The sequence below is a fragment of the Podarcis pityusensis genome, assembly GCF_964106645.2.
Source record: "Podarcis pityusensis genome assembly, chromosome: 12".
NCBI lineage: Eukaryota > Metazoa > Chordata > Lepidosauria > Squamata > Lacertidae > Podarcis > Podarcis pityusensis.
The window spans coordinates 11,202,929-11,219,962 of NC_138037.1; the positions used below are offsets into that span (position 1 = coordinate 11,202,929).

Genomic DNA, 17,034 nt, shown 5'->3' on the forward strand with positions numbered 1-17,034 from the left:
CGGTGGGAAGGATGGGGCTTGTATGTTGCAGCGATGCCTTTGGCAGTGTGCCTATATATATATTCCTACATATACTGGGGGTGGGGGTGGAGATTCCATTAGGGAGCTGTTTAGCTGCTTTTGAGAAGGTGAACATGGAAGGAAATAGCACCTGAAGAAAGGGCTCAGTGCTTTGCAAAAATGGCTTAGTCCTGCAGAAGGGGAAAGTCAGAAGGTCAAGCATGGGAGCATCAAGCATTTTACGGTGTTTGTAGGCATGCATATGGTTGGTTTAAATTTTAATCAGAACTACCACAGGGGAGGCACTTTTTGCATTCCTGTATGGCTCCTCTGAGATGGAGTCCAGGGCACTTCATATTGTGAGTGGAGTGCATGCTACACATCTGGAACAGCAGCAGTCTTAAGTGTATTACTTTACTTTCTCCCATAGGATTCCCCCCCCCCCCCATATTTTCTTCATGGGGGGAGAGCAGCTTTGGCCCTTCCCCCAAAATCTGGCAGCTGATTTATTCCCTCCACCCAATAGAACTTGACTCTTTGAAAAATGTCTATTTCATAGCCCTGTCCTGGGTTCTATTTCTTAGCCATGCTAAAGAAAGAAAAAGGATATCACATGTGACATTGTAGTTTTTTCATCAAGTAAACATTTTTCTTCCAGTCCTCTACAGATTTAAGGTCTCCTCAGAGTTGTCGAATGAGCATATTTCCCCCCAAATAGAGAGCTGATGGAAATGAGAGAGGATGAGAAGTAAGAAATTCAGACCATACCAGAAATTATATTAAGAAAGGGAGCGATTCAGAAATAACATGGTTTTGAAAATAAGTTCCTTTTTATATTTACATTGGCAAAATATGCATAACATGTAGAATTGCTTGACGGTTCTTGCTGTGCAGTATGCAAGACAAATATGTATTTTTCTGTTGCTTAAAGTGCTTAACTTTGGCTGGATTGTGCCCTTTGTGTGTGAAGTTCTTTGCAATGTAAAATCTGATAATCACTATGGCATTGCTATCCATACAGAATTTAAAAATTCAGAACCAACTTTTAACATATGCATGCACAAAAGGCTGTCTTCCTTTCTCTTGTAATGCAGCTATATATTGTTCACCTTGAGAAACCAATCTTTTCATTTCAAATTAAATATCCAGATTTGTGAAACAGCCCTAATAGTTGCAGATCACTGAATATTTTGTTTTTTGAGCTTTGATTTTGGCTTTGTCATGATCCTGTTGTAATGTGTAGGTTCAAAGATCTCACTTAAAAGGCCTTTATCTCCTTATTAGGACAGAGTGAACATTGAGTTCATTCTTGACATCATTCTGTGTTTTAAGTATGGTTATGAACAGGGCTGCAAGATACTTTGCAAAACTTAGTAACCTGTATAATTTTCTAGAAGCAATATTGGAGAGAAGGAAGGAAAAATACAGCTCCCTACCCTGCTTTCCTTTGAATTCAGTGTTTAATTGAGAATTCCTAGGACTCAAGCTTAACTGGAAATTAGATATACAATCTCTTTTCCCTCCCCATCATTACTGTTACATATTTTCTCTAAGCTATAGAATTGTAAGAGGTTCTGTAATATAGGAGGCCCTACTTGTACGTACAGGGGTCAGTAAAAGTAAAAATGAGCCGTGGAAATTGCTGAATATGAGGAATAGCTTGAAGAAGGGGAAAAGAATGGAATAGAAAGGGAAAGATATTTGGGTCTTAGAAAGACATGCAAATGGACAGGAAAAAAAGCTGTGGAGAAATTTAAAGAATAGTGTTTAAAGTTTTATGGAACAGTAAAGTAGGGAAGTAGAGAATTAAAAGGGGAAAGAGCATATATTCTTTGCATGCTGAAAAATCTCTGAATCAAGTACTGCCACCTCTAGGTATCACTGGGGAACACCCCTGTCTGAGATGCTGCTGTAGTTGGTGTGGAGTATATTGAATGAGATGGATCAGTGGTCTGACTCTGTATAAAGCAGCTTTATGTGTTTGTTAGGAGGTTATCAGGATTAGAAAGGTATCGCAGTGCTGAAAGAAAAATTAAATGGGGAAAGGAGGATGTTGAATGAAATGTAAGGTGAAGAAAGGGCTATGAATGGAAGGAGCAGAGGAAGAAAATGAGTGGGGTGAGGTGGGGAAAGGACTGGATTTTGAATAACTTATCTGTGGAGGCATTAGAGATAGGATGACTGTGTTCTCTAAATTCCCTGTTTTCATTATCTTAAAAAAAAAGTTAGTGGACAAATGTAATGCAGAGGAAGAAATGTAAAATATGCAGAGTTCAGTTTCTTCAAACAACAAGCACGCACAGTAGAAGGATAAATCTGCATCCTCTACAGAAAACAAAATCCTGTATTCCTCAGCAACTCAATTGCCAGACTCCTTTTTTAGGTGCCAATGATTCACAGGGCATATGGTTTCTTAAACTCATGAGTGAAAGAGATTCTGTGGGGGAAACAGCTACACGCATATTGCATGGTTATTATAAAAGGGAGGGTGCAGCTTCTATTTTGGTATTATATGGGGTGCTCGTGAAATATTAGCAACATTCTTTGAAAACCATGTGTTATAATATGTGCTTTTTCTTTCTTGCAGGTGTAAAGAAAAAAGTTATCCTCATGATCTGCCCTATGCTAGCATTATAATTTGTTTCTATAATGAAGCATTCTCTGCCTTGCTTCGGACAGTGCATAGCGTTTTGGACCGCACCCCATCTAATCTTCTCCATGAAATTATCTTGGTGGATGACAGTAGTGAATTAGGTGAAAGACTCTTGCATTATATGCTAATTTTGTGCAGTGTAGTCTAAGGATACTTGGACTACTGACAGATTACTAAATGCCATCTTACTCCCCTTGCCTTTTCTTACTCTAGCTGATCTGAAAGAAGAATTGGATGCTTATTTAACAAAAAATCTTCCGAACAATATAAAGCTAGTCAGAAATGAGAAGCGAGAAGGGCTAATTCGTGGGAGAATGATTGGAGCTTCCCATGCTACAGGTAATGTCCTTTATATCTATGAATTCATGCAGTCCCTTTGCTTGTTCAGTACTTCTAAATCATGATGGTTTGTCCAAATTGCTTGTGACTTTAATACATTTAATGAAGAATAAAGAAAAATATGAAACTTCTCATAGTAAATGCTCCTTGATCGGCTTTCAAGCAAAACAATACTACTGCTACTACTACTACTACTACTACTACTACTACTACTACTTTATAATTTATACCCCGCCCATCTGGCTGGGTTTCCCCAGCCACTCTGGGCAGCTTCCAACTGAATACAGTGGTACCTCGGGTTACAGACGCTTCAGGTTACAGACTCCGCTAACCCATAAATAGTACCTCGGGTTAAGAACTTTGCTTCAGGATGAGAACAGAAATCGTGCTCCGGTGGCGCGGTGGCAGCAGGGGGCCCCGTTAGCTAAAATGGTGCTTCATGTTAAGAAACAGTTTCAGGTTAAGAACGGACCTCCAGAATGAATTAAGTTCTTAACCCTAGGTACCACTGCATTAAAAACACAATGCAGCATTAAACATTAAAAACTTCCCTAAACAGGGCTGCCTTCAGATGTCTTTTAAAAATACATCATTAAAATGAACAAAAAATAAGTCAGCAAAATACATAGAACATCCCTGGATTCAAAAGCAAATAAAAGTCTGTTGCTGAGAAGACCACTGTTAGTCACAGTTAGTAGATAAGAAATATAACTCTCTCACTGTCTCAAATTTTAATATGTATGCTTCTTCCTGTTATTTCCTGATGGTTAAATATTCTGTAGGTAGTTGTCAGCATCAGTATAGAACCTGAATACTTGTGAAGGGGTCAGACTATAGTGAACCACCATTTGGAAAATAGGGTGGACATTCAAGAATAGTGTAGTTGGCTATCTCTTCTCTATTTTAACTTACTTAAATATGGAATCTCTCTTGCTGTCCAGGATCATCCCACTTCTGCTCATGGTGAGGAAAGCAGGGAAGGGGCAAATCTGAGGTTGGCTTCTAATCTTGAGTGTATTAAGCCTGGGAAGTAATGTTATAACAATCCCTTTGTTATAAAAGGTTTTTATTTCGCCATAATATGTACCAGTTGTGAAAACCAGGGTTTGTGAAATGCAGTAAAACAACTGTGGCTTGTCTTTCTTTCCCCAAAAGGGACTAACTTATCTGGCCCTAGCTCACTACATGTAGGTTGGCAGTTAAATTGTTTCCATTATGACAAGGCATCTTATTAAAGCTGTTTACAAATACCCCATTCATACTGATTCACAGTCATCTCCCCAGAGAGATTTGTTGTGGCTATAACATTTAATTAGGTTAAAGTATCTTTTTGATAATCTTTATAATCAGCCTGCATTGTGCATGAACAATAATCAGTGTTGAATCAGGAAAGCTTGTGTTATAATTTGTAATGATGATCTAAGCTCCTCCTAATTAATGCGTGTTAATCATCTACATTAATGCAGTATAATTACATTGAAGTTCCGAACATGCAGCAGTACTTGTTCAGCTTTACTATTTGAGCTCAGTGCTGCGGCTTGTGAATAGCTTCCCTAAGCTATACCCAGTGAAGTAGGAAAATTTTATAGCTATAATTGGAACACCTAACTGCCTTTTTAGAATGGAATTTCCTGAGTTTCTGGTTTCCAACCTTGGCTTTCATTTAGGAATAACTTCTAAGTTTTTGTTGGGCTTTTTAAAACTCATAATTGCATCTTTTTTACTGGCTACCCCCTTGGCCTTGTTTATGACTCATAATTGTAATGGATGACTCTTATGATCATTAGTATAGTTTTTATCATTTTAGCCTCCTGAGAGCATTCATGATGAAGGCTGTGGGATACAAGTTATATAAATAATACTCTTGGTGATTCCACACCTGCCCCGCCCCCAAAATCTGAAGGATGCTGTAACTTAATTTCCCTAGAAAAAGTACTTGATATAAGAAATGAAACTATTAGTCCACTTATTATTACATTATTAGTATCCAAATAATTGCTACAATTTAGGTCACCACCCTCTCACTCCATGTGTTTTCCAACAAGACAAGGTCTGGCTATTTGAGTTGTGTGTTTGTAGTTACTCTAAAATTGATTTCTTGAACAGGAAGAAATCCTGTTTGAGGCAAGTTTTGAGTATTATAATGTGTTCTGACATTTGTATTATAATGTGTTTGGGGGTGTCTTCTGTCTGATCAGGTGAAAATTGATTTAAATGTCATGGGGGACCTTAACTGACACCTGAAGAGGGGGTGGAGATAAAACGCTCATTATGCATAGAAGGGTAGAATATATGCATTATCTGACTGCTGGCTGCAGGTGTAGAATTCCTAGTTAGACATGTGATTGGCTAAGGCCAGACCTGGGATGGAGCAGGAGTCAGCCCATGTTGGTTGGCGCTTGATGTTCATAGGGAACAGCCCATAGAAGAAGACAATAGAGGAGGAGCTGAGAGGAAGGCAGCATAGTTTGGTGGCCAAAGACTTGCTGGGGTAGGTGAGTCACTTGGCTTAGCTAAATGAATGAGAGGGGTGGGATCTGTCTACAGCACTGAGGTAGAAGAAGTGAGAAGCAGTTTGGAATGGTAGGCTCTGGATTCCGGGTGGAGAGTCAGAGGAAGATTCCAGGACAGGGTTAAGCAGGATGGTGTAGATACAAGGGCAGTCTGGCAAAAGGGTTTTAACAGGGTAACCTAACTGCTTCCTCAGAGCTGCCATGGTTTAATAACGGTAGTGTAAAATAAGCAGTTGATATTTAAAGTGGCAGTAACAACTTAGCAAATGCATACTTATTTAAAGAGAGAGTACTATGCCAAAGCAACCACATAAGCTTGTGCACTACATACTCTTGTAGTAAATAAACATTAATATTTTTGTAAAATATTGTAGTTATCTGTCAGGCTTTGCACCATGTCTATATCCCCTTTACCAGGGCTGTTGATAAGTTAAGGGTTCAAAGGGGTAAGTGATATTATATGGTGGTTGTAGTACGAGTTTAGGAAAACCATTGGAGTGGAAGTTGGGTTTTGTTAATAGAATAAGTAAATAATCACACACACCCCTTCCCACTGAAGTTTGAAAGGCCCAATTCTTGTATATAGCCACATAGATGGGGGAATCCCTCAAAATGTAATCATGAGATAATCCATCCCAAGTGTAGTGTGATAGAGTTCTGCCTTTTTAAAAGAAAGAAAAGTGGAATTACCTGGATGTAGCAAGTACTTGAGATTTCCCCATCAGGCTGCTGTGTTTCATATTGTTCCCCTCTCTCTGCTAGAGTGGAATATGTCTAGAATAATGAAAATATGTAACTCTGACTCTGATTGCCTTGCTTTTTGTTCTCTGTTCTTATTGTGCTTCTTTTTTCTCAGGGAAGGTACTTGTGTTTCTGGACAGTCACTGTGAGGTGAATGAGCTGTGGTTGCAACCTTTGCTGACACCCATCCAGGAATCACGGAAAACAGTGGTTTGTCCTGTCATTGATATAATTAGCGCTGACACGCTTACCTACAGCTCTTCCCCAGTTGTCCGTGGAGGGTTCAACTGGGGTCTGCACTTTAAATGGGATCTTGTTCCTTTGTCAGAACTGGAAGGCCCTGAGGGAGCCACTTCTCCAATCAAGTAAGATTTACTTATTTATATTATAACCCACACTGCATTGTTCACACAGAGTGAGAAACATTAAAATACAATAAAACAATATTTCATTTAAAGACAACTTGATGTAAACAAAGACAGTAAGCTAGCAGCAAAGCTGCTACATAATATGCTATGTAGTAAGATACCTTCTCTAAGTACCATATGCTAAAGAACATACCATATTATGAAGGGAGTACCGTATATGCAACCATGCGCTCCTTCAAGGAAGGGGAAGATAAAAAAAGTGGGGTACAACTGCTTCAACACTCATCTTTAGGTCTGAACACTTAAACTGAAAAGAAGAATGAAGGAAAGGGATAGCCAATTGATGCAATGAGCTGTACTAGCAAATGTCAATAATTTTCTTTGGAGAAATCTCTTTCAACATCTAATTTTTAACAGGAAAGTTGAAACCAGAATTTCAGCAAAGCTGTTAATGAGTTGATATCAACATATACCGTATTTTTCGTCCCATAGGATGCACCTAGTTTTTTTGGGGGGAAATAAAGGGAAATTTTTTTCCCTTTATTTTCCCCGCAAAACCAGGTCGGGGAATCCAAACCAGGTCAGGGAACAGCGGGATGGCGGCGCTCCGCCTCCCCGCTGTCCCCCAAGCTTGTGGGGCTGCCCAATGTCTGCCCGAAGCGCGGGGCGCTCTGCTTCAGCGCGCCCTGCGCTCTGTGCAGCAGGCTGCTATCCGCAGCCTAGGGAGCCCTGCGGGAACTCCCGCGGGCTCCCCAGGCTTGCTGATAGCTTCCTGAAGCCTGGAGAGCGTGAGGGGTCGGTGCGCACTGACCCCTCTCGCTCTCCAAGCTTCAGCAAAAGCCTGCATTTGCCCCATAGGACGCACACAGATTTCCCCTTCATTTTTGGAGGGGAAAAAGTGCGTCCTATAGGGCAAAAAATACGGTAATAAATGACTTATCCATAAATGCTGTTCATTCCAAGTTTGGCAAGCCTTTAATTCAAGGGTTCCCAAATGTTTTGGACTAGTGGGTACATTTAGAATTTTGAGAGAGTGCTGGTGGCTGACACAGGAAGTGTGCCATAACGCAAAATTAGAGGTCAAAACCAGTACTTTGAATTGAGCCAAGAAGCTAATGGGCAGCCAGTGCAGTCAGGCAAGGATTGGCATTATATGTTCAAACCGTATTGTAACAGTGAGCAACCTGGCCGCCAAATTCTGCACCAAGTTGGTGACTCCTGCTTTAATTTGTAACCTGTCATGGGAACAATTGGTAAGTAAAGGTCCTTAAGACCTTGTACAAAAGCCTAAGAGATGTGTCACAAATGAGGGAGGGTAAGGGAAGAACAATGCTTATCATACAGTAGAAAAAGTGGCAGACTCCTTCAATTACTTCATTACATCTATGCCCTTCCATGTAGCCATAAGGGCCTCTCAGGATGGCACACAACAATGAAACAATCAGTAAACTTAAAATTAATAAAAATTACACGCTAAAAAATCAGAATTGGGGATCCAGAATAACTTCCTAAAAGCCATTACCTGCCTCCCAAGTGGTCTGCACTGTCTTTCTGCAGATTTTCAAAGTTTCCTTGAGTAGAAATGATGCTCAACACCACCTTGTCACCATTTTTTAAAAAAAATTAGGGGCTGGTGTTTGGATCATATGTGAGTTTCTATTCCCACTCTGTTAGTCTTTTAAATATCTTATTGATTGGCCAGTATTCCAATTTCCCCCCCTGCTGCTGGACTTCCACATTTGATTCATAACCATACGTACCTCACATCAATCCTCTGTAAATTTTGTGTGACTTCAGCACTCCCCCCCCTCTCCTCCCATCATTGGTAGGTATAGCTTCGGAAAACACTTTCTTTTAGGTCACCTACAATGGCAGGCGGCTTGTTTGCAATGGACAGAGAATATTTCAATGAACTTGGACAATATGATAGCGGCATGGACATCTGGGGAGGGGAAAACCTGGAAATATCATTTCGGGTATGTATGCTATTTTTGTAGACTATAACCTTTTTTCTTGGATGAGGACAATGATTGAATCGCATTTCTTTACACACTATGGTTGCGCAGTAATTTTCTTTAATTTTGCAGAGCAGTTCTGTGAATGTTGAAAGTTCTTCTAAACTAGGTGTTGGGAATATTTTCTGGTCGGACCAGATAATTGATTTTTCTTAAAAATAAATTTCCTTTTTCGTATCACAACTTTCATCACCTCCAACTAGCAGGACTAGTGGTCAGGCATGATGGGAATTGTAGTCCCAAAAGAGCTGAAGACCAAAGTTTGGGAAACCCTGATCTAGAAGTTATAGCTTCTATCAGCTGTAATCCTTTCTAACTATGCTAAATAGACTCAACATCTTCAGAAACCACACCTATGCTTAATATGACCTTCCTTGAGTAATTATCCTTTGTTTTATTACTTCTGTTTCTGAGCAGATCTGGATGTGTGGGGGCAAACTTCTCATCATCCCATGCTCCAGAGTCGGACACATCTTTCGTAAAAGGCGACCTTATGGCTCCCCAGGCGGGCAGGACACCATGGCGCACAACTCTCTACGGCTAGCTCATGTGTGGATGGATGAATATAAGGCAAGATGGCCTCTACTGTAGAATTACAAGCCATAGCAAAAGGTGGATGTATCTGGGTGCCTTGGTGGTCACAGCAGGGATGGATATTCAGAAACTCTGGTCCCGTTCCTGAAAAGTGGTAGTTTTTTCATCTTCTACTTTTTGTGTGGTATCAGAACCTTCAATATAGGTTCTGAGTTGTAACAAAAGTTTAGAAATGCATTGATAATTGCAGGAGCGAAGATTAAAGAAATCCAATCCAGAGGCGTAAGTGATGGAAATGAAATATAGAACATTAAACATTCTCAATTTTACTGAAGGGAAACTGGTGGAATTCCATCCTGATTTTACCAAATGCTGCTGGATGATCTCTGTGCAGAAACCAGCAGTTCTACATCTTCTGCTATTCTTGGTGACATGTAGTAAAACAGTGAATCAGAACAAAATTGGTCCTACCTGAAGCATAGGTTTCGTTGGTTACGAGGGGGTAACTGGGGCCCAGCCCTTTGGGGTCTGCAGTTATGTTTTCTAACTTAGGTTATATGTTCACTATTTATCTTCACATTCTTACTTACAGGGTGGGAGATAGACAATTATGTTCAGATTTTTTTAAATGGACACAGTTTGCAGCTGCTATGAAAAACTGAATAGAGGGAGCTGACCCCCCACAAATCATTGCTCCTGCCTTTGTCATGTGATTGAGGCCTGTCCCAACCCAGTTAGCCCCTCGTCAACCTATGGAAATGAGGGTGTGATGATGATGACGATGTTGTATCCCATTGGTTTCCCACTCCTGCACCACTTCGTTGGTTGGTTGAGGGAGTGGGACATTCACAGTGTGATTGTCATGAATCCAGGAATGAGAGACAAAGCAGATGGGGAATGCTGTTTTTGGCAGTGGTCACATAGGTTCCAAAATGTGTGGTTCTGCCCTTGGTCATTATTGGCTGGATAGGCACAGTAGTTTCAAAGTGTAGCTTTATAGCATGTACAAACCGCATTGGTTTATAGTTCAGAGAAATTGGCTTTTTGCTTGTTTTGTTTTCAGTCCTGTGTATTCATCCTCACTTCAAAATAGAATCATTGTTCTGAACTGTAATTCTTCCTACCACACTTTCCTCTCTATGACATAGGAACAGTATTTTGCTCTGCGACCAGAATTACGGACAAGGAACTATGGGAATATTACTGATCGTGTGGAGTTGAGAAGAAAGTTGAACTGCAAATCGTTTAAGTGGTATTTAGACAATATATACCCAGAGATGCAAATTTCTGGTTCTAATGCCAAAGTACCGCCGCCACTCTTTTTCAACAAAGGGCAAAAACGACCAAAAACATTGCAACGTGGACGGGTAAGATGCTGTTCTAACTCTTCAGGTTCTTTAAAATCATACTCTGAAAAATGTAGTTATAAAGATCACAAAAGCTGGCATCTGAATTAAAAGCAACTATTATTACTTTCTAGCTGTTGTGCAGCTTCGCAATAAGAGTAGCTTTGAAAATCTGTAATTATGCACTGTAGTTTTTAGATCAAATATGCTAAAGGTATCATATCAGTCTTACTTGCCTTGCTTCCTGTGCAGGTTAACAACCTTCGTTATGGATGAATGTCTTTCACATTTGTAGGTGACTATAATCTCTTGTCTGATCAGAAGCACTCTTGCTTTAGGACAGGGTGGTCCAAGCTCTCAAACCAAGTAGGCCACAAGAGTACTTCAACACAGAACCTGGGGGGGGGGGGGCACACTGAATTAAATTTCCATATCATAAAGTGTTTGCAATATACAGTGGTGCCTCGCAAGACGAAATTAATTCGTTCCGCAAGTTTTTTCTTCTTGCGAGTTTTTCGTCTTGCGATGCACAGTTTCCCATAGGAATGCATTGAAAATCAATTAATGCGTTCCTAGGGAAACCGCTTGCCAGGCTGGCGGTGCGGAGAAGGGCTTTTCTCCCCACCGCAAGCCTTCAGGACAGGTACGGGAACAGAGGGGAAGGCACGCAGCGCTTTCCCTCTGTTCCCGGGGCTTGCGTGGGAGGAGGGTTTTTCCTCCCCACCGCCAACATTCAGAACAGCATTCTGATTGTTGGCGGTGGGAAGGAAAACCCTCCTCCCACCCCAAGTCTTCAGGAAAGCCGTCCGATGCCGGGCGGCAGGAGAAGGTGTCCCCCCCCCCGCCCGGCATCGGAGCTTCGTTCCGATGCCGGGCGGCGGGAGGAGGCGTTCCCCCCCCCGCCCGGCATCGGAGCTTCGTTCCGATGCCGGGCGGGGGGAGGAGGCGTTCCCCCCCGCCCGGCATCGGAGCTTTGTTCCGATGCCGGGCGGGGGGGGAGGAGGCGTTCCCCCCCCCCCGCCCGGCATCGGAGCTTCGTTCCGATGCCGGGCGGCGGGAGGAGGCATTTCCCCCCCCCGGCCCGGCATCGGAGCTTCGTTCCGATGCCGGGCGGGGGGGAGGAGGCGTTCCCCCCCGCCGCCCGGCATCGGAGCTTCGTTCCGATGCCGGGCGGCGGGAGGAGGCATTTCCCCCCCCCGCCTGGCATCGGAGCTTCGTTCCGATGCCGGGCGGCGGGAGGAGGCATTTCCCCCCCGCCCGGCATCGGAGCTTTGTTCCGATGCCGGGCGGGGGGGGGAGGAGGCGTTCCCCCCCCCCGCCCGGCATCGGAGCTTCGTTCCGATGCCGGGCGGCGGGAGGAGGCATTTCCCCCCGCCCGGCATCGGAGCTTTGTTCCGATGCCGGGCGGGGGGGGGAGGAGGCGTTCCCCCCCCCCGCCCGGCATCGGAGCTTCGTTCCGATGCCGGGCGGCGGGAGGAGGCATTTCCCCCCGCCCGGCATCGGAGCTTTGTTCCGATGCCGGGCGGGGGGGGGAGGAGGCGTTTCCCCCCCCCCGCCCGGCATCGGAGCTTCGTTCCGATGCCGGGCGGGGGAGGAGGTCCGAGGACAGTGGGGAAGACGCGCTGCGCTTCCCCGCTGTCCCGGAGATTTCCCTATGGGCTTTCGTCTTGCGAAGCAAGCCCATAGGGAAATTCGTTTGCGAAGCGCCTCCAAAACGGAAAACCCTTTCGTCTAGCGGGTTTTCCGTCTTGCGAGGCGTTCGTCTTGCGGGGTACCACTGTATTTAATATTATTTATTATACACACATTTATCTACCTACCTACCTACCTAAAAAGTGACCAAAAATCATGGAGGCTGCCTGGTGTGAGGGAAGTTGCTGGATGCAGGCAGGACTCCAGAAAGGAAAGAGGAAGGGAGAGGGAGGAGCCAAGCAAGTTATTACCAGCTCTTGGTGGGGCAAGTCAGAGAGAGGAAAAGAGTGCGAAAATGAGCAACTCACTGCAGCTCTGCCATTTTGCTTTTATTGCTTTCTTGCCCCCTTTCCCCTTCTCTCCTCCTTTGCCACTCCCGCTTCCAGCCCTGCCACCACCACCAAAATATTCAACACATGCACACATGTGTGTGCACACTCACTAGCTCTAGTTCAAGTTAGGGATACTCTCTGGATGAGAGAATCTTCTGCAAGGAAGACATTGCTTACTTGGCTGAAGAAACTGCCTTTTACTCCCCTCCTTTCCTTTTTTCTCCCACATCCTTCTTGCTCTCTACTCATCCTGCCCCCAAGGTGGATTCTCAGCCACAGCTGGGATGAGTGGCCTGTGCTGGTCACAAGCAAACTTGGGCAAGGCTTTCATGTTGTCACTTCCAGTTCCCTGCATCTTCAATACATAGCAAGGGCCACCAAGAAAGGCCTTGAGGACCACAAGTGGCTTGTGTGCCGCGTGTTGGACAACCCTTCTTTAGGAACACATATATTGGAAATGACTTTACAGTGGAAGGAGATAAAAAACCTTACCTTTCCAAAGAATTGTAGATGATGTAGGGATGCAGGTGGCGCTGTGGGTTAAACCACAGAGCCTAGGACTTGCTGATCAGAAGGTCGGCGGTTCGAATCCCCACAACGGGGTGAGCTCCCGTTCCCCGGTCCCAGCTCCTGCCAACCTAGCAGTTCGAAAGCACATCAAAGTGCAAGTAGATAAATAGGTATCGCTCTGGCGGGAAGGTAAACGGCGTTCCCGTGCGCTGCTCTGGTTCGCCAGAAGTGGCTTAGTCATGCTGGCCACATGACCCGGAAGCTGTCTGCGGACAAACGCCGGTTCCCTCGGCCTATAGAGCGAGATGAGCGCCGCAACCCCAGAGTTGGTCACGACTGGACCTAATGGTCAGGGGTCCCTTTACCTTGACCTAATTACTCCTAAGTTAGCCTCTTTTGCAAAATAAAAATGTGCATAGTGTTACGATATAGAAGCAATGCGGCCGCGAGCTGGTAGCTTGAAAGCAAAACATAATGGGAATGTTGGGACTGTTCCGTGGGAAACAGAGGGACAGTCAATTCACAGTGCAGAGGGCACCGGAATTAGCTCAGAGTGTAATATGAGCTGTACAGGAAGTACAGGAGGAGTTTGTCTCTCGACTGCTGAAGCTTGAAGAGAGCAGTCATGATTTTTGTAACGCTGCAAAGACAGAACGCTGCTGTTCCTGTACTTGCTGCAATGGATGTTGCTGACGGGGAGAGAAGCTTGGAGTTGTAGCGCCCCCACTGCCATTGCAAGGAAAGAGCAAGCTGAAGCTCTGAACGTTGTTTGTTGTCGCAATTGTGGCCAACCTGGGCATCTTCAGCGGAACTGTAAGAGGCCACGTCAGCAGAAAGGAGCTAGGGGAAGCTCTGCAAAGCCTGAGGCATCAGGCAAAAGTCGTACCAAGTCCCAAGTGGAACCAGCTATGGCTTTGATGTCACTAAAAGCCACACCAGAAGTGGAAAACGCTTTTATTTTGGACACTGGAGCGACGCAACACATGACATCGCGGCGAGATCTGTTTTCAACGTTTAAGAAGCAAAGCTTCACTGTGAAACAGGCCAATGGCCAGGAGCTGGAAGCGACCGGGTTTGGAACTGTGTATCTTGAGAGTCTGAACTTGACTATAAACAATGTGTATCTGGTTCCTGATTTAAAGTTCAATCTGCTGAGTGTTTCGCAGATCACAAAGAAAGGACTGACTTTGTCCTATGATAGAGAAAGCTGCAAAATCTTCAAAGATGGAGAGCTGTATCTTTCTGCCAGAGAGAAAGATGGACTGTATTTGTTGACTTTTGATCAAAGTGATTGCATAAATTGTAATGCATCTGATTCTAACATGATTTCTCTCGCAGGTGTGTTGAAAAACGTCCAGAAGACGACAAAAGTAACCAAAGCTTTTCAGCGAGTGTATGCTGATGTGATTGGTCCTCTAGCACCGTCTAGAGGCAATGCAAGATATTATTTTGTGTGTGTGGATTATTTCTCTCATTATGTGTGGGTATATATATTGCAGAAACCACAAGAAGCCTTAGAAAGGTTTAAAGAGTTTTGTGACAAGGTTAAAAATGTTCACGATGCTAACATTGATTGTCTTTTCACAGATGAAAAGCCAGTTTTTCTTTTACAGGATTTTCAGGATTTCCTGGACAAGAAAGGCATAAGGCACAAGACTGCTGTTTCTGCAGAAGCATGGAACAGAAGTATCTGTGTGCAAGTGAACAAAGAATTGCAAAATGGGATGAAGGCGCAATTGCTGAGTTCACATTTGCCACATGAGTACTGGGCGGAATCGATATTGTGTTTTTGTTACAGTTGGGTGAGAAAGGTTTCAAAAGGTTTGGGAAGTTCTCCTTTTGAAAAGCTATTCCACAGAAAACCTTCTGTTGCCCATTTTAAGGTTTTTGGGTCTCATGTGAAGACTGAAGCTCCAGGTGGAGTAAAGAATGCTAGAGGCATTTTTGTGGGTTATGAAAAGGGTCTCTACAGAGTAATTTTGTCTGAATCTGGTCAAGTGATTCTCACAAAATTTCTAGAGAGTGCTCCTGAACAGGAGAGAGTAATTGTTCACACATTTCCCACTGAGGACAATTCAGATGATGATGATTTTACTGATTACAGTGGTACTGAGAGTGACAGTGATAGCTCAAAGAGCTCAGTTGACACAGTCATTGAGAGGAAATCTCACACAATGGAAAGACCTTCACAGGTGAAGGATGAACCACTGTTTACTATCGGAACTGGTTCTCCAAAGAGTCCTGAGACTGAACCAGTAAGCAGAGAGGATCAGCACCTTATACGCAGGTCCGAGAGAGTTACAAAGGGTGTACCACCCAAGAGGTATTCAAAAGAGTTTGCTAACTCAGCTGTAGCATGTGTTACTATTGCAGACAACTCAAGACAGGTTGAAGCTGTGTCTACGTCAGAGACAAAGACACAACAGAGAGTTGCTAAGCGTAACACTACATTCCCTAGCCAAGGTAATGCAGATGCACTCATTCCTTGGAAGACAGACAACCAGAGAGGTACACTGGGGAAACCAGTGGCGGGTGGTTCCAAGGGTGGAACCGAAACAACAGGCGAGTGTTATATGTATAACAACTGTTTGTTTTCTTCTCTGGATCACGCTTTGCTCACAGCGCACATTGATTCATATGGGGGAGTATGTTACGATATAGAAGCAATGCGGCCGCGAGCTGGTAGCTTGAAAGCAAAACATAATGGGAATGTTGGGACTGTTCCGTGGGAAACAGAGGGACAGTCAATTCACAGTGCAGAGGGCACCGGAATTAGCTCAGAGTGTAATATGAGCTGTACAGGAAGTACAGAAGGAGTTTGTCTCTCGACTGCTGAAGCTTGAAGAGAGCAGTCATGATTTTTGTAACGCTGCAAAGACAGAAATAAAGGAATGTAAATACGTTTCTGTCTATCTCTCTCCCCTGCCCGGGGGGGGGCAGGAAAGGGGGGGGGTGTTCTTCTCACTCTGAGAAGGATCGCCTATCGCGACCTAGCCTGGATCCTGCCGGGAATGCAGACAGGGAGGTCAACAGGAGATCAAGCCAGGTGCCTGGAGAGTGGCCAGTTTCTCCTGATGAAGGCTTGAATCCCAACACATAGGTGCATGCAACTTTCTCTTTTATCTCTGCTTAGCCTTGAGACTGCAACAAGTAGCTTTGGGCAAAGTCGCTGTCTCTGAGGTTACCTTATCAGCACACAAAGTTGTTGTTTTTTTATAAAAAAGATAGGCTGAAGAGCTTATAGTTTACTTTGTCTGTGTGCTGAAAACTTTTGTGTCCTTACTAGTCTCTACTACGCATATCTCCTAGAAATCTGTCAACAGAGTTGCTTCTGTGATTGCAACAATACCTTGATCTAGTGAAAATTATTCTAGAGATACAACTATTAGGCATGGGTGGAGCCAGGACTTTTGTTAGGTGGGCAGAACGGATGTGATTGGTCAGTTAAGTATTTCTATTGTTTCACTTGATGGGGGGGGGAGCTGCCCCCTACCCCCCTTGGCTACGCCTATGTTGTTAGGGGAAATTCTATAGAGAGCACATAAAATAACCTTCTGCCTCTTTCCTCCAAATGTGTCTCATTTTTTCCATAATGCTCTCCCCCCATCCTCTCCCTTATATAATACGGCAAGAATGAATAGTATTGTGATTGCAGACATTTTCCAGTTGTCTTACGTGTGTGTGTTTTTCTTTTGCAGCTGCTTCATCTTCAGACAAATAAATGTCTTGTTGCCCAAGGCCACCCAAGTCAAAAAGGAGGACTTGTTGTGGTCAGAGAGTGTGATTACAATGATCAAAATCAGGTAAGTGCCTGAAGACAGAACTTACCGTATTTTTCGCTCTATAAGACGCACCAGACCATAAGATGCACCTAGTTTTTGGAGGAGGAAAACAAGAAAAAAAATATTCTGAATCTCAGAAGCCAGAACAGCAAGAGGGATTGCTGCACAGTGAAAGCAGTGATCCCTCTTCCTGTTCTGGCTTCTGGGAT

General features: G+C 43.8%; 1 protein-coding gene across 5 annotated transcripts in view; it reads left to right on the top strand.

The window, feature by feature from the left end:
* Nucleotides 1-17,034, top strand: part of GALNT11 (polypeptide N-acetylgalactosaminyltransferase 11) — a 31,889-nt gene that overhangs the window by 11,095 nt on the left and 3,760 nt on the right. For all 5 annotated transcript variants that reach the window (XM_080974126.1, XM_080974125.1, XM_080974128.1 and 2 more), the window contains 7 exons: nucleotides 2,588-2,754; nucleotides 2,867-2,992; nucleotides 6,362-6,611; nucleotides 8,473-8,590; nucleotides 9,047-9,199; nucleotides 10,312-10,530; nucleotides 16,742-16,846. In XM_080974126.1, coding sequence (XP_080830252.1) covers nucleotides 2,588-2,754; nucleotides 2,867-2,992; nucleotides 6,362-6,611; nucleotides 8,473-8,590; nucleotides 9,047-9,199; nucleotides 10,312-10,530; nucleotides 16,742-16,846 — 1,138 coding nt within the window. The remainder of the gene's footprint in view (nucleotides 1-2,587; nucleotides 2,755-2,866; nucleotides 2,993-6,361; nucleotides 6,612-8,472; nucleotides 8,591-9,046; nucleotides 9,200-10,311; nucleotides 10,531-16,741; nucleotides 16,847-17,034) is intronic.